The sequence below is a fragment of the Leucoraja erinacea genome, chromosome 24 (assembly GCF_028641065.1).
Source record: "Leucoraja erinacea ecotype New England chromosome 24, Leri_hhj_1, whole genome shotgun sequence".
Taxonomy (NCBI): domain Eukaryota; kingdom Metazoa; phylum Chordata; class Chondrichthyes; order Rajiformes; family Rajidae; genus Leucoraja; species Leucoraja erinaceus.
Window position 1 is genome coordinate 5,627,528 of NC_073400.1, and position 25,112 is coordinate 5,652,639.

General features: G+C 44.1%; 1 protein-coding gene and 1 long non-coding RNA gene across 6 annotated transcripts in view; one reads left to right on the top strand and one right to left on the bottom strand.

Annotated features, from left to right (window-relative positions):
- Positions 1 to 951: 951 nt before the first annotated feature.
- LOC129708593 (uncharacterized) lies at positions 952 to 7,866 on the bottom strand. Its single transcript, XR_008725376.1, has 3 exons — positions 7,300 to 7,866; positions 3,214 to 3,306; positions 952 to 2,964 (listed from the first exon to the last, which is right to left on the bottom strand). It is a non-coding gene; the product is annotated as an uncharacterized LOC129708593 (long non-coding RNA).
- Positions 7,867 to 7,973: 107 nt separating this feature from the next.
- Positions 7,974 to 25,112, top strand: part of bcas2 (BCAS2 pre-mRNA processing factor) — a 46,011-nt gene continuing 28,872 nt past the window's right edge. The window contains exons 1-2 of one of the 5 annotated variants that reach the window (XR_008725377.1): positions 7,974 to 8,210; positions 22,620 to 22,712. Coding sequence is in view for 4 of the 5 variants with exons in the window: in XM_055654423.1 (XP_055510398.1) it covers positions 8,118 to 8,210; positions 22,620 to 22,712 (186 nt within the window). In the remaining variant the exon portion in view is untranslated. The remainder of the gene's footprint in view (positions 8,211 to 22,619; positions 22,713 to 25,112) is intronic. The other 4 variants (XM_055654423.1, XM_055654424.1, XM_055654422.1 and 1 more) reach the window with 4 other exon arrangements.

The window sequence follows — 25,112 nt, forward strand, 5'->3', positions numbered from 1 at the left end:
AAACCTGTGTCTGAAGTAAACTAGTGGGATGCAGCATATGGAGTAAGCGTATAGCCAAAACGTAAACGTATTTTTTTCTAGAGATTAAAATAATTCTTGTAAGCGAACAGTCCGAGTTGAATTGAAACCTTTCTTTTGAACTTCAACCTCCAGAATGCCTGCTAATGGCATGGCCTTATTCTTGCTGTAAGCTGCCGAGAACACTGTAAGTTCTTACTCTCTGCAGCTAATTAGAGACAGAAAAGGACCCAAAGGTTGCCAAAACCTGACATGAAATTGACAGTGCACTTGGTGCATGTCTGCTGGGATCAATTTGAAGCAATCCAATGCAAATTGATGGTCAAATTTTCACTGAATAATATGCCCTGAATCACTATGCCTGGCAGACATTCTGATCCTAGCAGCACACAATGTCATATAGTCCACAATAAAATATATCCTCTGGGCTCTGGGAATTCCTTTCCCTCAAGGTAGCCGTGCAAATGAGGCATTCAATTGTATCCCATGTTGTGAATTTGAACCAAGGAAAAGATATAAGACATGATGATGTACATGCTCTGAGTATTGAATAGCTATTCAGTACTAGGCCAGCACTAGGTTAACGCAGAAACACACTTACATATATATATAGATGTCCAGCTTCTCATATCTGCCTCTTATCATTTCATCATTTGCAATTTAATGTTTACAAAATTTAATATTTTTTCCAGCCTTCAGCTTCAACATGACTATTGCACCATCACCCTTGAGGCTACTCAGCTGGCCATTGAACCAGCGTGGGGAGAATGACCCCTCATCAAGGCTGCTACAGATCCCTTTCTCAACCAACACTCCCAATTATTTTTCTGTTGTCCGCACAGTAAAAGGAAGAAGGTCTGAATCCTGGCTGGTTACTTTGTTTTCTAGCCCAGCAGCACTCTTACCAATGAGGTAGAAGATTCTGGAATCAAGTTTTTGATTTCAGAAATGTACTTTATTCATAAAATTCTCAGAACATAACCACTCTACGTACATTACATCAGCGTGACAAAGATTTTCCTGCACAAACATTCCCGAGTAAATAATTGTTAAGCAACTTTACACAGGTCCCTGCCCCTTTGTGTATGCTGATGGTAGCACCTTAAATCGGGCTCTTAAGGAGGGTGTACCAAGTTTCAGCAACCCAGCACATCCCTCAATACATTGTTGTAGAATATGCCAGCTGCAACCTTTGGTTGCTGGTTGCAGACAACCCCTTGCTCTGTTTCAGGTTGAATATTTTATCAGTAGCATGTGATGTTCATCTTGGTAATTGTCCCAGGGAATAACCCTGTAGAACTCATAGCTCCATCTTATAAACTTGTTCACGATGAAACTCCATAAGACATATGAGCAAAATTAGGCCATTTTGCCTATCGAGACAACTCCGCCATTCGATCATGGCCGATTTATTTATCCCTCTCAACACTCTCCTGCCTTTTCCCTGTAATCTTTGACGCCCTTACCAATCAAGAACCTATCAATCAAAGACAGACACAAAAAGTTGGAGCAACTCAGCGGGTCACACAGCATCTCTGGAGTAAAGGAATAGGTGATGTTTCGGGTCGAGACCCTTCTACAGACTGAGAGTCGGGGGAAAGGGAAACAAGAGATGTTGACGGTACTTTGGAAAATGAATGGAAGATATGCAAAAAGCAATGATAATGAAGGAAAGGTAGAGAACCTATCAATCTCTGCTTTAATAATAGCCAATGTCTTGTCCTCCTCAGCGATCTGTGGTAATGAATTCCACAAATTCACTATGCTGATCCTTTGGCTAAAGCAACTCATCTTCATTAGGTAGAGTAGGGTAGATTAGTTTATTATTGCCATGAGTACCAAGGTGCAGTGAAAAGCGTTTGTTTGCGTGCTATCCAGTCAAAGAAAAGACTATTCATGATTTAAATCAAATCAGCCAGTGTTCGGATAAAGGATACAATGTTTAGTGCAAGAAAAGTCAGATTAAAGATCGTTCAAATGTCTCCAATGAAGTAGATGGGAAATCAGGACCGCACTCTAGCTGATGAGAGGACCTATTGCTGCCTGATAACAGTTGGAAAATGACTGTACCTAAATCTGCAGCTGTGCGTTTTAAAACTTCTGTACCTCTTGCTTGATGGGAGGGGGAGATGAGGGAGTGACTGGGGTAAGGTTGGTCCTTGATTGTGCTGGGGGCCTTGCCGAGGCAGCGTGAAGTGTAGATGGAGTCAATGGGAGGGAGATTGGTTTGCGTGATGGCCTGGGCTAGGTTTTTAGTTTAGTTTAGAGATACCGCGCAGAAACAGGCCCTTCGGCCCACTGGGTCTGCGCCGACTAGCGATCCTTGCACATTAACAATATCCTACACCCACTAGGGACAATTTTTACATTTACCAAGCCAATTAATCTGTACGTCTTTGGAATGTGGGAGGAAATCGAAGATTTTGGAGAAAACCCAAACAGATCACGGGACGAACATACAAATTCCGCACAGACAGTACCCGTACTCAGGATCGAAACCGGATCACCAGTGCTGCATTCGCTGTAAGGCAGCAACTCTACCGTTGCGCCACCGTGACTGCAATTCTCCGTAATTTCTTGGTCTTTGATGGAGCTGAAACTATTCTGTAATGCATCTCGATAAAATGTTTTTTTTGACGCATCTGCAGATGTTCTTGAGGGTTGTTGCAGACAAGCCGAACTTCCTAAGTCTTCCAAGGAAATAGAGGTGTTGGTGTGCTTTGTTGGCCTAGGCTTTGATGTGGCTGGTACAGGACAAATTGCTGGTGATATTTATTCCCAAGGACTTGAAGCTTTCGACCGTCTCTAGTTCGGCGCCATTAATGTATACTGCAGTGTGTGTACTGCTACTCTTCCTGAAGTCAATGTGTAAGAAGGAACTATAAATGCTGGTTTACATTGAAGGTAGACACAAAATGCTGGAGTAACTCAGAAGGTCAGGCATCTCTGGAGAAAAAGAAAGTGACATTTCGGGTTAAGACCAGTCTTCAACTCCCAAAATAATCTCCCATCTACCTTATAAAATGAGATGGACTTGCACTTATTTGGCCCAATCCCTTTTGAATGCACAAATATCACTCCAAATCTTTCCTACTTAATTTAAAACATTATTTTAATTTTAAAAACTTTACATGTCATTTTATCTGCTTTTAAGGTGTGGCATTGAATGAGCAGTAAATAACTTCACGAACCCACCCTTGAATGGTCAGCAGATACCTCTTTCACACCAATACTGGAAGTCATTCCGTTGTTTCATTGTGCGCATTGATGGCTACAGGATGTATGGCACTGGGGAGATGGCAGAGAGATATTTAGCTGCAAACAATGAGATCCAGAATGATGAAGTGGACAAAGAGGGATGTTTCATAACAGGGGTCATTGGGATAGGCCCATGTCGAAATTAAGCACCAAGAGAAAGAACTAGTAGATTAATTTCTGCACACCAAGTTTAATGACATGTTGTAGGGGGCGCCGTCGAGTATGGCTGCCCTGCCAACAGCTGTTAGTCCTTTCACCCTTTTTTTTCTTTTTTAGTGAGTTAAAAAGTGTTTGTTTTGGAGGTCTAGTCTTTTATGTGGGGGTGGGGGGAAGGGGGAAACTGTTTTTCTCAGTCCCTATCTGGTCGGAGATGCGGCTTTTCTCCGAGCCGTATCTTCGCCCCTTCCTCGCAGCCTACCAACGGAACTGGAGCGGCGTTTCCTGCCGGGACCGGCCAAGACTTCAGCTTCGACACAGCGTTGAAACACCATCATGGAGCGGGCGATGTCTTACCCGGGTGGCCGTGCGGTAGGCTCCAGAGTGCTGAGACCGCCGACTCCAACATCGCGGAGTTGCGGTCTGTGGAGCATCCAGCTGCGGGGCGGTGCTGAACTTTAAACACCGCGGAGCCTGGGATCTCTCGCCGAGATCGCCAGTGTTGGAGCTCCTACCAGTGCGGCCCGTGGACTTCGGGAGCCGCGGTCTCCGGGTGGGAAGCGGCCGTTCCAGACATTCCAAGCTGCTGAGAGGGTTCTGTCGATGCCGGAGTTCCATCATCCGGCGAGAAGGGCCTGAAGCATCGGGCTGCCGTAGCGGCGACCTCAATAGGCCCGACCATGGGTGAACAGGGGATAGGACTGGACTTTGCTGCCTTCCCTCACAGTGGGAATCATTGTGGGGGGATGTTTTTATGTTTATTGTTAAATTCTTTAATTTTGTGTCTAATTTTTATTGGTGTGTTGCAAATGGCAAGTCAAATTTCATTACACCAATTGGTGATAATAAATGTCCTTTGTATCCTTTGTAATGCAGGAGAGGGTATAATGACCTCACTGGTTTGGTCAAATTAAGAATGGAATCACCCATTACTACTTACATTGTCAGCACAGCTCCCTCACACGAAGCCCGAGCACTCACATGCACACGTATACTTACAGCTATTTTATTATGGTATACCATTACAATGCACTTATAAGCAGTGCATCTTTGTTTAAATTATCCAGAGAGGCATTGTGAGGGGCTGTGGATGGGAAAAGTAATTCCACTTGACATATACATTAATCTACCATAAGATTGTATTTCACATGGTGAGACATCAGTGGACTGTAACCAAGCCAGGGGAATGGAATAGGCATAAAGGCGTAGAGATTCAGCAAATAAACAGGCCCTTTAGCCCATTGAGCCTGCATCGACCACTGACCAAAAAGCAAACTGCCAGAGGAACAGCGGGTCAGGTAATATCTGTGGAAGGAAAAGAACAATGTTTAGGGACCCTTCTGCACACTGATGGAATGGGAGAAGTGGATGGAGGGCGTTTCAAGTTGGGAATGAATAAATTAATACTTTATTGTCAGTGAAATTCTTGGCTTGCATGCCCAAATAGTCATGACATAGAGGGCACTTACAAAGTTGCAATGTATCCCCCGCGCCAGGTTTCTCCGTAGCCTGCCGGGAGGCAACTTCAGACAAATGGAGTGAGGGAAATGGACATGTGATGTTTTGGGTCAGGACACTTTTTCAACAATGATGCTGCCTGACCTGCTGAGTTCCTCCAGCATTTTGTTTTTTGCTCAAGATTCCAGCCCCTGCAGTTTCTTATATTTACAACTATCGTCCATTTATTTTAAACAAATCCTACAATAATTCAATTTGTCTCTCCAGATTCTCAACTCCTTCCAGATTCTACCAAGTGTTTGACAGCACTGTTTTGAAAGTTGAGGGGGGACCTCATTGAAACTTACAGAATAATGAAAGGCATACAGTGGACGTGGAAAGGATGTTTCCACTGGTAGTGGGTCTAGGATCAGCAGTCATATCCTCAGAATTAAAGGGCGCTCTTTTAGAAAGGAGGTGAGGAGGAACTTCTTTAGTCAGAGTGTAGTTAATCTGTGGAACTCATTGCCAGAGGGCTGTAGAGGCCAAATCAGTGGGTGTTTTTTAATGCAGAGATAGATACATTCTTGATTAGAATGGGTGTCAAGAGTTATGGGGAGAAGGCAGGAAAATGGGTTAGGAGTCAGAGATCAACCATGATTGAATGGCAGAGTAAACTCAATGGGCCGAATAGCCTAATTCTACTCCTATAACTTGTGAACTACTACGGGATGCAGAGGGAAATAGCAGCACTCAGGTGAAACTCTTAAAGTCACATGGCGAACATATAAATTCCAGTGACAGCACTCGAGGTCAGGATTGAACCTAGGTATCTGGCTCATTGAGGCAGCAGCACTGTTAGCCTGACCACTATAAATAGTCTACAGAAGATGTCTGTTGTGATTAAGAATTTAGTCTGCCAGTAAATCTGTGAAAGATATCACTGAGAACCATGTCCAACCTTTCTCAAAGATTTGCACAGAGTTTGGAGCTTAGTTTTCCTATTTGGGAAATGGTGTGTATCTGCATTCCTGGAAGTTATGGGCCCAATCGTAATTTAACAGGAAATGACAGAGATATCAACCTCCACAGCGTTGGTGGAGGCCACCTAATATTGGTTATTATGTTGAACAGAAGCTCACATGACTGCCATCCATAGCCTCCCTGTTTCTATTCAGGCAAATGGTCTGCCATTTTGGATTTGACTATTGGCATGGACCTCAATGGCAGCATTGTGATCTAATCTCCCACACTGTCAAGGCCATTTGATGTCCTTGCCCTAAGAGTGCAGAACAAAATTGTCTCTTGTTCAGAATGACATCTCCCAGCAGTGTTGGCTCCAAGACTGATTCTGTTAATGTTGAAAATAGTCTATAATATGGATGTAAAATTAATGATACCATAGTTGGTCCTTTATTAATTTTGTGTGTTATGATACAAGATACATTTAATTGTCATTTGTGATACATTTCATTTAAGCTTTATTTGTTACATTTATGTTATACTAGGTACCAAGATGGCCACCGACAATAGGAAAGCCAAGAAGGGAATAGAGAGTAGGGAAAAGTCTTTCTTCAATGGAGTATATGAACAAGGGTGGCATTGCAACTTGGCCAAGATCAATACAATCTCAATAGGGTGATTTCACGAAAGGTAACTGGAGTGTAGATCCGCACCCACGTGACCGCAAAATTCAACTGGAGGACATGCTTGACTTCCGGTACATGTTAGTGAATGGGAAAACACGTACTTTCACACCCGTTAAAAACATCGAAAACGGACAGTTTTTGAGCTGCAATTTACTGTGCCAGTCGGGGTGACCGTGAGGCACAGCTACCTAAATTTACAGTCCAAAAGAAAGATAGAAACTAAGGTAAATTCAAGAGGGAGCTGAAGGTGCAAAAACAGCAGAAGTGCTTAGCGGACATTTGTCGTGGAGATTTAAAGATCCAAAATATCGGGAATTATCGCGTTTGCTCGCTGCATTTCATCAAAAGTAAGGCATTATTGACTTTTTTTATCTTTATTCATTTGTTATATGAAAAGTTTTAAAAGTGAAAAACCGGTCAGTGAAATTGCAAAATCGCCCATGGTTCTGAGGTGAGTTTTAACATGCAAAATGAAAACGCTTCTGAAGCTACATTTACCATTTAAATAATCGTAAACTATCAATTAACCAATTAACATTCCAATATGCATTATTTTGGAATGTGGGAGTAAACGGATGTGCCTTGGTGAAACCTATGTAGTTATAGGAAGGACATGTAAACTCCACATCGAAAGCATCGGAGGTCAGGATTGAATCTACTAAATGCGGCCTCCAGTTTGCCGCTTTGTGAAGTCAGCCTATTTTTAAGTTTCACACCGTCTTTGACTCCAGCTTAATGTTATTGGTGACACTTAAGTCACGCAAATACACCCCAGGTATACCTTCAAGTCGCGCAAATACCCCCCAGACACGAGGCAAGCAGCAATACAGTACTGATAAAGAGTGCATGGGTATTTGAAGCGAAATGTTACTCAGCCTCTCTGGTCGATGTAGATGCAATCGATACCCAAACACTATTTTGAAAGCGAGAAGGGGACGTGTTATTGCTGTGTAGGTAGGGAGGATGCTGATTTACACCGAAGATGGACACAAAATGCTGGAGTAACTCAGTGGGACATGCAGCATCTCTGGAGAGAGGAAATGGGTGATGTTTGGGGTCGAGACCCTTCTTCATCTACATCTTCTTGCTGCGCTGTCCTGTCCCATCCTCAAAACCCCACACTAATGTTGACACCACATCTACATGGTCACGCCGCTCGCTGTGCGGCCACAATGTCGAACTGTTCACATGTTGTGGGGCGGTTTGGGACATTTAGGAGCCGTTGGTGTGTGGGCTAACACTCACAGTTTGAAGACGCCGCCGCCATTACGCGCTACTTTGAGCCCGCACTCTTCACGCATGCGCACCGCACGCAGAGATCATAGGAGAAAACCCTCGGGCAACGCGCAGGCGCGTATTTGTCGTGCGGCCACAGCCACTGCGCATGCGCTCTGGAGCCTGGGGCCGGTTACGCGTCACTCCGTTTACCGGGCCAGCGGCGATTGGAAGTGCGCGCAGACGCAGTGTGACTCGTTGTCGTGCGACCGCATGCGCTTTGGAGCCGTCTGCGGCGGTTGGAAGTGCGCGCAGGCGCGGTGGTTCAAAGAGCGCACTGCCGCGAGAATGCGCGCAGGCGCGGTGCGCTGATCGCGGATCAAGATGGCGGGCCCTCTTGCAGTCGCCGGTGATGTTGTGGTGGACGCGCTGCCCTACTTTGATCAGGGTTACGACGCTCCGGGTGTCCGGGAAGCGGTGAGTGTCCGAGGGGGGAAATATGGATTTGGATGATCGATGGGATGTGCGGGCCAAGTAAACCCACTGGGGTTGTGATGGAGTGAGGCTGGGAGAGGGACAAGGTGGTCAACCGGTACTGTCAGTCAGTGGCGCTGGAACTGGCCGGAGCTGGTGTGTGAGTGAGGCCAGAGGAAAGGACCGTACGAACAGGGTGATCACGAATGGCGTTAAAAAGCCACAAGAGGTTATCCTTTAATTCGGGTGGTTTTTCCCATTTCCTAATTCCTACATGTGATTGAATTACCACCTTGTGGAGAAGTTTCGTCTCTCAATCTCTCTCCACAGATGCTGCCTGGCCCGCTGAGTTTCTCCAACACTTTGTTTATTGCTCTAGATTCCATCATTTACAGTCTCGTGTGTCAAGAGAGTCAAGAGTTTAATTGCCATAGGTACTGGCAATGGAACAATTCTGACTTGCTGCTGTTTAACAGGGCCATTAATGCCAATGACATACAAATAAACATACAATATTCAATAATATAATAAATTAATAATGTAATTCTAGGTAACCAGACCATAACAGCGCAAAACTCAAGTTTGTAGTACAACGAAAAAGTCCTTAGAAGATCATAGTCGCAAAGGTAGTGGTTAGTGTTGTGAGAGTCTGGTGGTTGCTGGCAAGAAGCTGTTCTTGAATGTGGATGTTAAGGCTCCTGTACCTGCTTCCTGATGGTAGTAAAGAGATGAGCGTGTGCCCATTGGGGTATAGGCCTTTGGTATTGGCTTCCTTTTTGAGGCAGGGCCTCCTGTAGATTCCTTTGATGGTGGGGGGATCGGAGAGCGGTTAATGACTAGCAATCTCTCCTGCCTCCATCATTCCTTGGCTTTTGAGTTACCAAATCAGATTGTGATGCAGCCAGTCATGATGCTCTCCACCCTGCACCTGTAGAAGTTTGATAGAGCATTCAGCGACATACCAAATCTCCTATGGGAGTAGATATGTTGATGAGCACATTGTCATTGCATATGGTGGACATTTCTAAAAATAAATTTGTAAATGAGGTGAATCAAACAAACAATCTTTATTCTGTCGATGGACACAAAAAGCTGGAATATCTCTGGATCAAACAGCATTGTTATGTAATGAGACCCATACACAGGAGTAACAACTCGTAGTCTTTATTGTAACACAAGCGGAGGAAACATTACATGTGATCGTCTTCGTAGTCAGCATCAAGTCTGATCGTGAGATGGTGAAATGCTGTTATCAATAGTCCAGGGTAGGGATGAAGATCCGGACTGGACTACATATGGAATGTGCAGCATGCATGATATGTGTGGTGATAGATATAGTAAAGGCAGACTAATTTAGTTAATCTACATCCTTCCTCTTAAGGAATTAACCCATAATAAAATAGATATGATAATCACATGCAAAATATATGGACATACAAGATACAAGATACAAGATAAATTTAATTGTCACGTGTGCCAGATGGCACAGGAATGAATTCCCATAAGCCATACAATAAAAAAAAACAGGACTAACACACTATAGACTTTGGGTTAAACATCCCCACACAGCGAATCAAAGCTTGCACTGTGTGGGAAGGCACAAAGTCCTTTCCTCCATTTCCCCGTGGTCCCTCCCCCAAGCCCGGAGCATTATGAAACTGAAGGGAATAGAACCAAAGGCAGTTCAAACGTAATCCTGGCACTTTGGGTTAGGTTTGCAGGAGCGACTTGCATGTGTAGGTACAGTCCTGTATTTCCTCCCTTCACCAGAGATGAGATCGGTCGGTGGTAGAACAGGAGCAGGAGAATGAAGCAGCATCGCCGGCAACGAAACCGGAGACCTTGGCAGGGGTTGAGGTGGCGAGTCGTAGGCGAGACGATCGGATCAGGAGTGGCAGGCAACGGTAGCATGGTCGGGCCGGAGACGTTGGATGGGGTGGAAGTATGCTTGTGCGGTCGGGATGGTACGGAGGTGGTGGTGGGTCATTCACAGGCAGGATGTGCTGCCTATTATGTCTGTAGATGCCGCCGTCGGCATTGACCAGATATGAACGTGGTTCGGGAGCAGTTCCAGATATTACACCAAGGCGGTCATGACCCTTTTCTGTTTGCAGACGGACTACTTGTCTCTTTGGCTAGTAGTGGAAGTGGTCTGCTCGTTTTGTCGTGGCATCTTTTTTGAACGTCGTGTTTTTGTTATTGCTTGGGCTGGATTTCGGTTGATGTGCGAATGTGCTGTTCTAATGTCTGTTTTGCCACAGGTAGTGTGGCTCGGGTCTGTCTTGACATCAGGCGCTGAGCGGATGAACCCAGTACAGGGTCACGGGAGATGTTAAGCAAGTCTAGGAAAATGTCAGATCCTGCTCTGTGGGATCGTTCCATCACTGTTTGGCGCTCCTTACAGCATGTTCAGCCAGCTAGTTTGACTGGGTATTCGAGGCTACTGATGCTCTGACGAAAGTCCCAGCGTTTAGCAAAGTCTTTGAATACTGGCTGATAAATTGACTGTCATTGTCGGAAAGTAGTTGATAGAGAGCCCCGTGGACAGAGAAGTGGCGTGCCAGCCTTTGGACTACCGCTGCAGAGGTGGGGCTACGGAGTAGATCAATTTCAAACCATCCGGAGTACGAGTCGACTAAGACCAATACAATACAATACAATTTATTGTCACTTGAGCCTCAGTGAGGCTTAAACGAAATTCCGTTTCCACAGCCATACAAACAAAGGCAATTTCCTACAGACATACACACAATTTAATTCACACAAACATCCATCACAGTGAACCCACTGTGATGAAAGGAAAAGTATTTTCTCTCCCCTGTTCTCCATTTCTCTCCCGATGTCCAAGCCCCAGGCGGGCGATGATAAGTCCCACAGCCATTTTAGGCCGTGCCGGGCGATTTACGGCCCCGCTCCCGGTCTAAAAGTCACCGTGTTGGAGCCCCCGGCGGGCGCTGTAACGTCCAATGGCCATGAAGCCGTGCCGGGCGATGTACGTCCCCGCTCCGGGCTGCTCCAACCCCGCGACACGGGGTGGAGAAGTCGCGTTGCTGGAGCTCCGGGAAGTCTCTCCACCCAGACCCGCGAGCTCCCGATATCACAGTCCACCGTACCTGTGGCTGCGTTGCTGGAGCCTCCGAGCCCCAGGAGTCGAGTCGCAGCAGCGAGTCACCACCGCTCCCCACGCTCCGAGGCCGGCCAGCCCCACGATGGTGAGTAGTCCGCAGCTCCGCAGTCTCCTGAACCCCCGGGTCGTTCAGGTTGGAGGCCGCTCCACGGTGCTAGGCCCCAACGACAACGGAGACCCGACAGGAAAAAGGTCGGGTCTCCCGAACAGGGAAGAGATTTTAAAAGTTCCCCCCCCTCCACATATACACATTTAAAACCAGTATTAAAAAAACACCAACACTACAGGTAACAAGCCAAAAAATTTAAAAAAGACAGACTGTAGGGGCCGCTGCAACGGGTGAGTCGCGCTGCCAACTTTCTTACCAAGTATTGTTTACCATGCCAATCAAAAATGTCAGTTGCCACAGTGGACCATGGGAGGCCAGGAACCGGGTGTGGGAGAAGTGGCTGCTCTGGTTGGTGCAGTGCCAAACTGTTGCACACCGCACAGGACTCTACCTTGTCAAGTATATAATCAGTCATTCCAGGCCAGAAAAACATGATTTTCGCTCTTGGAATAGTGGCCGCTGTGGCTGGGTCTCCCCCATGGACGGCATCAAAGTATTTTTTGTGTAGGGAGGCAAGAACTACGGCTTTGTGGCCCTATACGATAATACCAACTTGTAGTACTAGTTCGTCACAAATGGAGAAGAAGGGCCGAATTGGAGTGGTAGTCTGTATTGCTTCTCCAACCACCCGTGCTGTATGACAGAGGAGAGTAACGTAAGGTATCGTCAGCAGCAGTCTGGGCTGCCAGGCCTTCCAAACAGGATGAAAGAACATAGGAGACCATCATGACAATGAAGCTGTCATCATCTGTTGGTGGTTTCTTGCAGGTCTTTAAATGGAACTCGCGACAGGGTGTCAGCCAAATGCATGTCTTTGCCACGTTTGTAAATCAGAGCAATGTCATACTTCTGTAGCTGTAACATCATACATTGGAGATGTGCTGGAGCAACGTGTATCAGTTTGTTCAGAATGCTGATCAGTGGTTGATGGTCGGTTTCAACTGTGACTATTTTTCCAAAGATAAGGTCATTGAATTTCTTGCAGTAGAAGACCACGCAAGCAGCTCCCTTTCAATCTGAGCGCTTATGTTGTTCCTTGTCAGTCATATTGCGAGAAGCATAGGCAACAGGTCTGTTGCTGTCGCCGTTGTTTTGGAGGCAGGCTGGGAGGCATCGCAAGTTAGTGCAACAGGCAGCTTAACATCGAAGTAAGTGAGGGTGGGGGCACAAGACATCTGTTGTTTAAGAGTGTCGAATGCCCTCTGCTATTGAGACCCAGTCCGATGGATGAACAACAGGAGCAATCACACCTAGAGTCTCCATCCTGTTGAGTTATTTTTGGACGCGATCCCGCAGAGCATGGGGAACACAGTGGGAAGGACCTCTGGGTCAGTCGTGATTGTGCACTTGATGGGAAGCTTGCCAAGCTAGTCGTTGAAGAGATCTCCGTATTGTGAGAGAAACTGTTCAGTGGAGCCATGTGCGGAAGACAGTAGATGAACCTCTGTACCCAAGGTGACCAAGCCTAGGTCATAGAAACATAGAAAATAGGTGTAGGAGGAGGCCATTCGGCCCTTCGAGCCAGCACCGCCATTCATTGTGAAGATGGCTGATCGTCCCCTATCAATAACCCGTGCCTGCCTTCTCCCCATATCCCTTGATTCCACTAGCCGCTAGAGCTCAATCATTACAGGCATCAGTGCCTAGCAGAGAAGTCAATTTCTCTTGGACAATAAAGAAGCTCAGATTACATACACACGACGCTAGATGGCACTGTAACTCGACTCGGTGTTTTGATACTCAGTCCATCGATAGCAGGCAGCAACAGGGTGACCTCTACTCTGTTTTCCACACGAGCACAGCCCCCCCCCCCACCCCCCCCCCCCCCCCCCCCCCCCCCCATCTCTAGGGAGTAACGTAGCAGCAATTGTAGTTTGATGAATTGAGCATTCTGCATCCTCTGGAGCTCACATGAGGTTAGAACGTTGCAACTAGTTCCAGTATCGAGTTTAGCAATAACATTCGCTCCATTAATGAGGAGGGTGACCATGAGATCTCGGTGTTTGCAAGACAACTCTGACAAGAAATGTATGTTGATACTCAGTCCATCGATAGCAGGCAGCACATCCTTGTTAGGCAGAGGGATTTCTGTTAGAGTTACGTGGGAAGGTTCTGGCTGTAGCAGGTGTACAGATTGCTTTGTCTCTACTCTGTTCCCACACGAGCGACAGCAGCAGATGAAGTGATTTCTGCGTTTGCAATAATGGCAAATTTTTCCATAGGAAAAGCACAGTTCACATAGGCAGAGCACAGTTCACAAATGCCAACATGTGAACCTCCACAGTTCCCACATCTATCTATCTATCTATCTATCTATCTATCTATCTATCTATCTATCTATCTATCTATCTATCTATCTATCTATCTATCTATATCTTATTACTAAAACTCTCATCTTGACCACTTCCAATCTTCGTTTTTTAATTTGCGCAAAAACGGTACCCAATATCGCTAGGATTCTTTCGCCGCCGTACTCACTGTTCTCCTCTGCTCCAAGCGCACCAAGTTTTGTTCCAATCGGTGGAAGATTACAAAAGTTAAAAAAATCGTGAGATCAGCAGATTGGTCTTCTCGCCTGTCAGTCGCCATGTAACACCGCTTCCTGCACCTGCTGGAGAATAAATCCTCGGAGGCGGGGCTGAGCCCGTGAACACGTACAGAAGCCGCCGGTCCAGAGGTGCCACGTATAAAGCTGAAGCAGCAGAGTGAGGGCTGTTTTCTGTGGGCAGGGGCGGGCGGTGGCGGGCTGTGTTTGCGTGCGGTGTTTCGCCCTTTCCAGAGTGAGGTCTGCATCATGGATAAGTTCATCTTGAACCATATCTCTATAATTATAAAACTCTGATCTTGCATGTGTATTAATTTATTTGTGTATTTGTTTGTTAGTCTGTGATTCACAACTCCTCGAAAACACGACACGCTAACGGTGAAAATTTTACATATTCCGATCGAGATTTACGCCATGACGTCAAAAATTGCCTTATCTGAAAATTTGATTCATTAATTCTTGAGTTATTTATTTAAATTGTTCACAAATCTGAAATATTTTAATAAGTTTCCGCTGGGACGATCTGAACACCCGTGGGATTTACCTGGGCGAGAGCCTAGTGGAATCGGCATGCACGTCGAATGGCTTCAGAACAAGCCAAATTGAGGAGAATAAATACACAAATGTCTGGCATTGCATTCCCATGATGTGCTTCACAGATATATACGGTGACGTCCTCTTCGAAGATGCTCCCACGCTCAGCGAGGTCACCATCAAACACAAGCAGTTCAGGCTTACGAAACGTAGCAGCCATAGCGAAATAACAAACAGAATGGAAAAAACAAACTGGAACCAAACTAGGCGAGTAAGGGGTCCAAACATTCTGACACCATGTTGTGTAATGAGACCCATACACAGGAGTAACAACTTATAGTCCTTATTGTATCACAAGCGGAGGAAACACTACATGCTATCGTTTCCATAGTCAGCATCAAGTCTGACCGTGAGATTCTGAAGTACTGTTATCAATAGTAGGGATGAAGATCCGGACTGGACTACATATGGAATGTGCAGCATGCATAATATGTGTGGTGATAGATATAGTAAAGGCAGACTAATATGGTTAATCTACAAGCATATCTGGAGAAAAGAAGTAGGTGACATTTCAGGTCGAAACCTTTCTTCAGAGTGAATAGCTTTTACCTAAAATTCAGAGAGTCAAGTTAAGTCAAGTTTATTCGTCACATACACATACGAGATGTGCAGTGAAATGAAAAGTGGCAATGCTCGCGGACTTTATGCAAAAAGACAGACAAACAAACAAACAACCAAACAAACTACAAATGGAACACTCACATATTCTTTTACATATTAAATATTGTGGGCGGAACGAAGAAAAGGGAAAAAACAGCAATTTTTTTTTAAAAAGCAGTAGTGGTACAGTAAAAGTTAGTCCCTGGTGAGATAGGAGTTTACAGTCCTAATGGCCTCTGGGAAGAAACTCCTCCTCAACCTCTCCGTTCTCACAGCATGGCAACGGAGGTGTTTGCCTGACCGTAGCAGCTGGAACAGTCCGTTGCAGGGGTGGAAGGGGTCTCCCATGATTTTATTGGCTCTGGTACAGTGATCTTAATATAACAGCTGAAACTGAAACGCTCTCCCCTTTCTCTGTACTCTATGAAAGGAGCGGAACCATGTGTATACATATGACAATCTCTGCAGTCAATCTGCCAGGATTCAACAAGGTGTGATCTAGAGCTGAGTTTTCTATTGCCCCCTGTTGTTGTTCTGGCCTCATAAAATAGTACTTTTATAAGTTGTCTTCTCCTTTTCCTGTGGTGTTTGTGTCAACTATTTGAAACAGTTTCTAAAATTAAAATGTTATCATTTTGTTGCATTTCCAGGTGATTACATATTTTCAGTAGGTGCAATGAGTTCATTGCTGTTGTTGGACATTCTTTCTCGAGTGAGACCATGACATATAGATTATAGTAATAATATAGATTATATAATTATACTATAATCTATATTATAATATATATTGGTGAAGTTCTCTTCGAAGACTATTATAATATAGATTATTATGTTGCAATGTGGTGGTTGATTCGACCAATCTAGGCTCAAAGGTTCCTTTCACACAGGTGACAGGTGTAGGCTTTCACAAGTGGCATCAGTGGCTCTTGATTTTTAAAATGATCTTTTATTCTTTGCTTCCCAGGATTTTGTGTCTATTTCCAGCAGGATAGAATCCAGTTCTGTTTCAGCTGGCTGGGAAAATCTGAAACAAGATTTTGCAAATTGGAATGAAGGGATATGAATCAATGATTAGATCAGAGAGATGGGATAGACATAAGGAGATTAATAAAATGGAACATGCTTTTATTTAAAACCCTTGAGCCTGTTCAGTAGCTCTTAGATTGGTCTTGAGCTTCATTCACCTAATTTAATAGACAGTTCATTTCTGATATTTTGATTCTAAGTGTAAACCCCCAATCCCTAGCCTGCATTTGGATTATTTCCATGGATTAAAAATGAGTCAGAGGAATAGATGGCAGAGGCATAACTACAAATTTTTAATAAGATCATACAGGAAAAATTGGGGGAATTACTTGGAAGCTGTGGGTGGATGGAGGAATAAAGGGATTAAGTACAAAGCAAAAGCTGCACCAAAGGTTGTAAGATGGACACCTACAAGACTAAGGGGCTAGAGATGGACTTTGGGTGGAGAGGAATACCCCTGTGCCCTGTCTCCATCAATGGTATGGATGTGCAGTTCATCAGGGAGTACAAATACCTTGGAGTGTCCCCGGACAGTGAACTGCACTGGTCCAGGAAGGCTGGAGGCTCTGTACAAGAAGGGACAGAGCCAACTGTACTTTTTGAGAAGGCTCAGCTCCTTCAACGTCTGCAGTAAGATGCTGCCGAGGTTCTACCAATCATTGGTAGCCAGTGCCATCTTCTTTGTTGTTGTGTGCTGGGGCAGCAGGGCGAAGGCCGCAGGCTGCAGTAGGACTGGCTCCATCCTGGGGGAGGAGTTGGATTCATGAGAGGCGGTCTTAGAGGGAAAGATGCTCCTCAAAGTGTGGAGCATCTTGGATAATACAGCTCGCCCCCTCCATGACACACTGATCAACTTGAGGAGTACCTTCCACAAGAGACTGGTTCCAGCAAGATGTAGAACAGAACGCCACAGGAGATCCTTCTTCCCTGTGGCTATCAAACTGTACAACTCCTCCCCCTTCTGTCGTGGGGTAGACTGACCCACCCCCAATCTTTGCACATCCACAATCTTTCCCACTCGTCACTTTAATTTTATGTTTCATATATTTTGTGTTTTATGACAGTTGGCAGATCAATTTCCTTCCTGAGATAAATAAAGTTCTACCGTAAATAAAGTATCACGTTTAGTAAGACCATAAAGGAATCCTGTCACTTGATTTGTAGGATTGCATCAAAAAATAGGAAAGTCATATTATACATGTATAAGACCATGGCAAGGCTACACTGGGTCTCTTAAGAGGAAAATAAACCTAACTCATTATCTGATCGGGGTCTTTTGAAATATTGATAGTGCGGAAAGAGAGAATGTTTCCATTTGTAGGAGATGGTGGGGGGTGAAGGACAATTAAACGCTGCCAGTATAAATAGGTGTGAAGAAACTGAATAGGGAATTCATAAGAAACTTACTTACCCAGAATTGTGGAGCTTGCTACAATTACTTACACAGTAGGCGGCGCGACTCTCGTCAGCAGCGGCCTCTGCAGCCAGTCTGCGTTTTTATTATTTTTTGTCTATGTTTTCATGTATGATGACTGGGTGGGGGGAATAGGGAGGGGTAACTTTTAAATCTCTCCTTACGGGAGACCCGACCTTTACTTTGTGGACAAACATGGGGCTGAAGAGAGCCTCCAACAGGAAAAGTGGCTTGGTGCCGACGACTGATACCGTCGCGGGTGGCCGAGTTAGCGGTTGAGGTGGTGGAGCACAGCTGCTGCTGCGGCCTGACCTCCGGAGATTCGGAGGCTGCAACTGCGGGTCTGGCGGATAAACAGCCGCCAGTCCCTGGAGGGACGCTTTTCAGGGCTCTCACAACGGCGACTTCTCCCGCCTGCGGGGGTCGAAGGTCCTGGGAGGGGCCTTACAGCCCGCCCCGCGCAGCTTGGAATGGCCGCGGGACTCTGCGAGCGCACCCGGGGGCTCTAACATAGTGAAGACCTCGCATCACCCGGACGGTGGCTTTAATGGGTGGGACAATCGCCATCGAGCCGGGGGCTTTGACGGACCGACATTGGGGGGGGGGGGGGGGGAGATGCAGGGAGAGATAAGATTTTTTTGGCCTTCCATCACAGCGTGATGGAGTGTAAATTATGTTGTGTCTTGGGTCTATTTGTTTGTAATGTATGGCTGCAGAAACGGCATTTCGTTTGGACCTCAGGGGATAAATTGAAACAATCTTGGGGAAGGAATAGCATGGCATATTTTGGGGGACAAACATAGAAGAGAGACAAAAGTGGCTTGTGCTGATAGGTTTAGTTGAGGAAAGGCCAGAGGAGGCTTAAGTAGAGCATAAACACCAGTGTGGGACGACGAAGTCTGGAGGGGGTGCTTAGTAGGACGGTTTGAGGGCACAGACCGACGGATGAAGCAGACCCGTTTACGCTGCTGCGGGGGGGAGGAACAAAGGAGGATCCGGCTAGGGGGAAGCACACCGGGCGCGGGGGTGCTTAGTAACTTGGTAAGCACCCTTTAAGCGGCGACTATTGCACACCATGGGTATGCAAGCAAAGAATTCTACTGTACAATAAAGTGTTCATTCATTCAACTTTCCCTATTTACCTTATAGCTGTGCCCTCTAGTGATGGACATTTCCATCCTGGGGGGAAAAAAAGGTTCTGATTGTCTACCCTATCTATGCCTCTCAAAATTGTATATACATCTATCAAATCTCCCCTCAACCATTGACTTTCCAGAGAAAATGATCCAAGTCTATCCACCCTCTGGAAGAAATTAATTTAGAGAGAAATTAAAGGAAAATGAAAAGCGGAGACTTTGCAGGTTTGCTTCAAGAGACTTTATTGCATCATGGAGAGATGGCGGCAGTTAATAGCTCACCAGTTCTCTGACTTCACAGCAGAATTAGCCGACAGTTATTCCGTGCAGTAAACAACTTTTTACTATTGTTAGATACTACTATACGGAAAATGCTATCAACTATATGGGTACCAATTATTTATTTTTGTTTGTGTCAATCTTATTCAACAAGTTCAACATGGTTAATACGTCAAACACAATACAAGGACATCTTGGCATTATTCTATCTCATCTTTTATGCGGCCCGCGTCACCATCCCTTCTCCAAACCAATCATAAGCCCCCCCATTCACAATAAAATTTCTATGCTACTAGCGATAGGGGGTGTGGGTGATCCACTGTAACTTCTCACAAAGGAAAAACAAACCTTATCTCCTCTAATATTTCATGTTTACATTTACCATCCACACTTCAACACATTCCCAGACAAGAGGTAGTATGTTTAATCTTACTTTGCTGATTCCCACAAACCTCTTCTACACCTGGTCAAGCGAGAGCTGCCTATTGTCGCATCCAAGCACCCTTTTGTTAGCTTGTTCAATTCCAATCAAAATTAAGTAAGGATGGATATTAATATTTTCTTCCACACTCTCCCGGTAGCAAAAATCCTTCAAACCAGGTAGCATTCTGGTAAACCCCTCTTCAAAACTCGACATCTTTCTTGTAATGGGGCAACCAGAACTACAAGCAATACTCTCAATGCTGCCTAACCAATGTTCTTTCGACATAAATTGCTGTATAACAACCCCAAGGAAACCACAATGAACATCAACAAAGAAATGTGTACATAGCCTTTTATAACTTTACCAAAGCTTTGATTCTGAATCTGGAGGCAGTTTGGAGGATCATCCTCAGATTGACTGCCCTCAAAAATTTGTTTCCATGTTTGCTGCATGATCTCATTTGAACTATCTCCAATTCGAGCCAGGCAAATGGGGATGCGATTTAAAAATAAAGTATCTAGAAATTTCTCATAGAGAGGTGAACCTCAAGAATTTGGTGTCCCAGAGAGTTGTGCTTGGTCATTGGAAATATTTAAAGTGTAAATTGGATAAAGTTTTGATCAGGGGATTAAGAACAATGGCAATCTGGCACAAAGAACAATTGAGGCCTCGGATACATCAACTATGGTCATATATTAAATTGCAGGGAGGCTTGAGGAACCAGGTGACACCCTACCCCTTCCCGACTCCTATTTTCTCACTTTCTTGTGTTATGATGGAATGTAAGGCATGTTTCTGACCAGTGAGTCTACTGCAGACGCACTCTCTGTGCAGGGTGCAAGAAGGGCCTTGACCCGAAATGTCACCCATACCTTCTATCCAGACGCTGTCTGTCCTGCTGAGTTACTCCAGTGTTTTGTGTTTATCTTTGATGTAAACCAGCATCTGCAGTTCTCTTCCTACAACACTACGTCATGGTTGTGTCATTGTTCTAACGCATTTTGTCGGCTTTAAAATGCTTTTAAATATATAAAAGATACATGGTGGAAGACTTGACTAGGTTGTAGCTTGTATTCCAAGAGAGAGAGTCAAGCCCATGCTTGTTTCAGGCTGGGGTATATTGAGGCAATGACCGAGGCCGTTGAAATTTCTTGTCCCGAAAGTATAATCTGATAAGAGACAGCTGCCTTTGAAATGTCTTGGAAGTACCAACTGATAAGATGCCTTTGAAATGTGTCTACTAATTGGTAAGAGACAAGCTCAGACGTGCCATGTGGTGATGTGTATTGACTGTATCCTTGACCATGACTAACATCTTTGGAATGTGACTAAGTGACAACACAGTATAAAACACCATGCAAAACTTTGTTCATTGAAGTGGGAGCACACGGGGAAGTCAAGTGTCTTTTGCTTACTTGACTGGTGTATCCCCGTCACTTCCGCTGGCCAATGATCAGTAAAGCTTGAGTTGGTCAACCTAACATTTTTGTGAGTTGTCTGTTTATTAAGAAGTGAACCTTATCAGCTTCATGGCACAATATTGTTCCAAATATTATATTCTAATCAGTATTACAAATGGGGAACTACTCAAACTACATCACCTCATCTCCAGAGCCAGGGTCACACTAACTGTTCACCCAAAGGCATTACAGTTGCTTTGACATTTAATGATGTGCATTTAAACAGTAAATCAATAGATGTTTGAAGATAAAAAGCAAAACGTTAATTTCAAACTCAAATTTATAAACATTGTCTTATTATAGTCATCTGGATATAATTTTGGAAGTTTTATCCAAAAAATGTGCAAAGTTGTTCTGTGCTCATGAGATCATTATGGCTAGATTGTAATAATAAAAAAAAACAGTTGAAATCAATGTGCACTTATCCTTGTTATAATTTTAGAAACGACAAAAATAGCAGCCTAATTCCAATTATAATAACTTCAACGTAAAATGGAATAACTGGAAACATAATAAATCTAAGCTAAAATGTAAAAATGTCCAGCCAGATATTTTGACATTTGTGTTTATGTATGCAATTATACTGTACCTTCTGTTTAAATAAAGCAGAATACCTTTTCTGTGTCTTGGTTTTCCCAGGCGTTGAATTTAGTATTAGTGATGGTAGAAGTTTTACTCTCCAAAAGAGCAGACTGTCTTTGTGCTTGAAATTGTCTTTGTACCAGGACCAACCCCAGATTTTTTTTTTTATGAACTAAGGGATTTTTTGGTGAATTGAATTGGAAAGTATTTTCTATGCAATTTACAGCAGAACAGTTAGTTCATGTCATCATGTCATTCATGTCATCACTATCTCTGGAAACTAAAATTGGTTTCAATTAAGAAGGCAAAATCTCACTCTCAGTGCACTCAATGTCCTAAACCACCAGGGAAGCAACTGCTTGTCCATGTTTGTTTAAGAAAGAACTGCAGATGCTGGTAAAATCGAAGATAGACAAAAATGTTGGAGAAACTCAGCTGGTGAGGCAGCATCTATGGAGCAAAGGAATAGGCGACGTTTCGGGTCGAAACCCTCCTTCCTACTCAATAGGCAACGTTTCGGGTCGAGACCCTTCTTCAAACTCTTCTTCAGAGTCTATTCCTTTGCTCCATAGATGCTGCCTCACCCGCTGAGTTTCTCCAGCATTTTTGTTTACCTTCGCTTGTCCATGTTTAATCTGCTCTAATGGCCAAACTATATTTCATAGATACAAAGGGGAAGAAAAAGCTACAACTACGACAATCTGAAATATATAACAGTATTCTAAATTGTTGAAAATGCATGGGGGATCCATTGTCATTTGTAAAGAGAAAAGATAGTTTAGTCTTTGGGTATAGATCATTTGTAATAGTTTTTTTTTAAATCCCATTTACTCCTATGTCCCTTATCCGGTAACTCCCACTCACACATACCCAAATAAAAATCTTGGGTAGAGCTGCCACTTCCTGAAATGAACAAACTTGGCACAGGCAAGAAATTTGCTCCATTGAATAGAGTGAATAATAGTGCCTTGGTTTGCATACATTTGATTTCAGCTTTGTTCTGTGTGTTAATTTAATCATCAGTCTACTATAACATTATACTATTGCATTCCTGTTAGAATTGTCGGGGAGTGTCCTTAATATTCAGAATCTCATTGTTTTATTCATATCTTTCAGGCAGCTGCTCTTGTGGAAGAAGAGACCAGACGTTACCGACCCACAAAGAATTACCTGAGTTATTTGCCTACTCCTGACTATTCAGCATTTGAAGTGAGTCTGAGTAATACAGCACGGAAATGGGTCCTTTGGCCTAAAGCGTCCATGTGACCGAGATATGCATCTAAGTTAGTTCAATCACCTGCATTTGACCTGCATCTTAAACTCTCCTATCCATGTACCCTGTCCAGATGTCTTTTAAACGTTGTTATTGTACCTATCTCAACCACTTTCTCTGACGGCTCAACATCCTGTGAAGAAGTTGCCAATCTGATTCTTTTAAATCTTCCCCCGCTCACCTTAAAATTATGCCCTCTAGTTTTTGATTTCACTTACCCTGGGGGAAAAAGACTGCATTCATCTTATCTATGCCCTTTTAATAAGGTCATCCCTCAGTCGCCTATGCTTCAAGGAATAAAATTATATCTTGTCCAACCTTTGCCCTAAAACTCATGCTCTCAAGTCTCGACAATATTTATGTAAATCTGCAATTTATCCATAATGATGTCTCTCTTATAGCAGGGTAACCAAAACTGTACACTGCTCCAAATGCGCCTTGCCAACACCTTGTACAACTATGGCATTTTATCAAAACTCCTATGATCAGTGCCCGAACTGATGAAGAAGGCCAGTATGTCAAATGCCATCTTCACCACAATATCTAACTGTGATGCCACTTTCAGGGAACTACATACTTGTTCCCTCTTCTTCAACACTCACCAGGGCCCTACCATTTACTGTGAAAGTCCAACTCATGTATAACTTCCCAAAATGCAATACCTCGCACTTATCTGAACTGAACATCATTTGTCATTCCTCAGCCCACTTACCCTACTGATGAAATATCTTCAATACCACTTATTTTATAATTTCATCTGCAAACCTACTAACCATGCCATGTGCATTATCATGCAATAATTTACACAAGCAATGCACCGAGTACCAATCCCTGTAACACACCACTTGTCACAGACCTCCAGTCTGGAAAAACAACCTTCTATCTTCACCCTCTGCTTGCTAATGCCAAGCCAATCATGTATCTAGTTAGTTACCTCTTCTTGTATCCCATGCAATGGAACCTTAGCCACAAGGCCACATCTAACTCCCTCTTAAATATAGCAAATGTTTTAACTATACTTTTTTACTGAAGGTTACATTGCAATCCCATGCAATGTAACCTTCCAGACTAGCCTACCATAAGGGACCTTGTCAAAGGCCTTGCAAAATTCCAAATAGACAACATCCAACACCCTGCCCTCATCAGTCCTCTTGGTTAGCTCTTCAAAAAACTCAAATCAATTTGTGAATCATGATTTACCATGAACAAAGCCATGCTGACTATCTGTGATCATTCCTTGTCTATCCAAATGTTGGTAGATTCTGCCTCTCAGAATCCCCTCCAGTATGTTATCTACCACTGATGTCAGACTCACCTGCCTGTAGCTCCCTGGCTTCTTAAGTAAATGTAGAACATTAGCCACCCCCCAGTCTTCCAGTATGTCGCCTGTGGCTAAAGTGATCCAGATATCTCCGAAGGGCCTCTGCAATTTCCTGCGTAGCTTCCCACCAGGTCAGACGATGGACATGGTTGGGAGTCGCAAAGTTATCCACATTAATGTGCTTCAAAACTGCCAATACCACCTCTTTGGCAATAGGTATATAGTCCCAAAGTTTACACCTCATTTGCCTCTAATCCTTAGTTCTCATTATCTTCATAGTAAAAACTGATGCGAAATATTCATTGGAAATCTCGCCCATCTTCTGTGGCTCCACACATTTTTAAAGGGCCCTGTTCTCTCCCTAGCCACCCTTTTATTCTTAATATATACTTGATGAATCTCTTGGATCTTTTTATCTTGCTTGCAAGATCCATCTCATGTTTTTTCCCTCCTTATTTCCCTCTTAAGAGTGCTCTTGTATGTTTATACTTGTCGAAGGACTCGCTGATCCTGGCTGTCTAAAGTTGATGTTTGCTTCCTTTTTCTGACCAGAGCCTAATATTTCTTGTCATCCAGGGTTCCTTAAACTTGTCAACCTTGTCCTTTACCCTCACAGGAACATGTTGTCCCTGAACTCTTGCTATTGCACTTTTGAAAGTTTCCCACTTACTAGACAATCCTTAATCTGCAAACAGTCTCATCCTAGCGATCTCTGCAAGTTCCCACCTTGTAACTCCAAAATTTGCATTGCCCCAATTTAGAACTTTAGCTTGTGGACTTGTGCTAACTTTTTCAATACTGTTCAAAAACTAATAGAATTATTCTCACTGGTCTGAAACTCCAGCCCGAGTGACAATGCAGTCACTCACCACCCTTGTTCTGAAGATGATGTCCCGTGCTGTGCCCTCTCTTCTGTACATATATTGATTAAAGAAACATCTTTAGAGTCATAGAGAGAGAGTTATAGTGTGATACAGTGTGGTAACAGGCCCTTCGGCCCAACTTGCCCAAACTG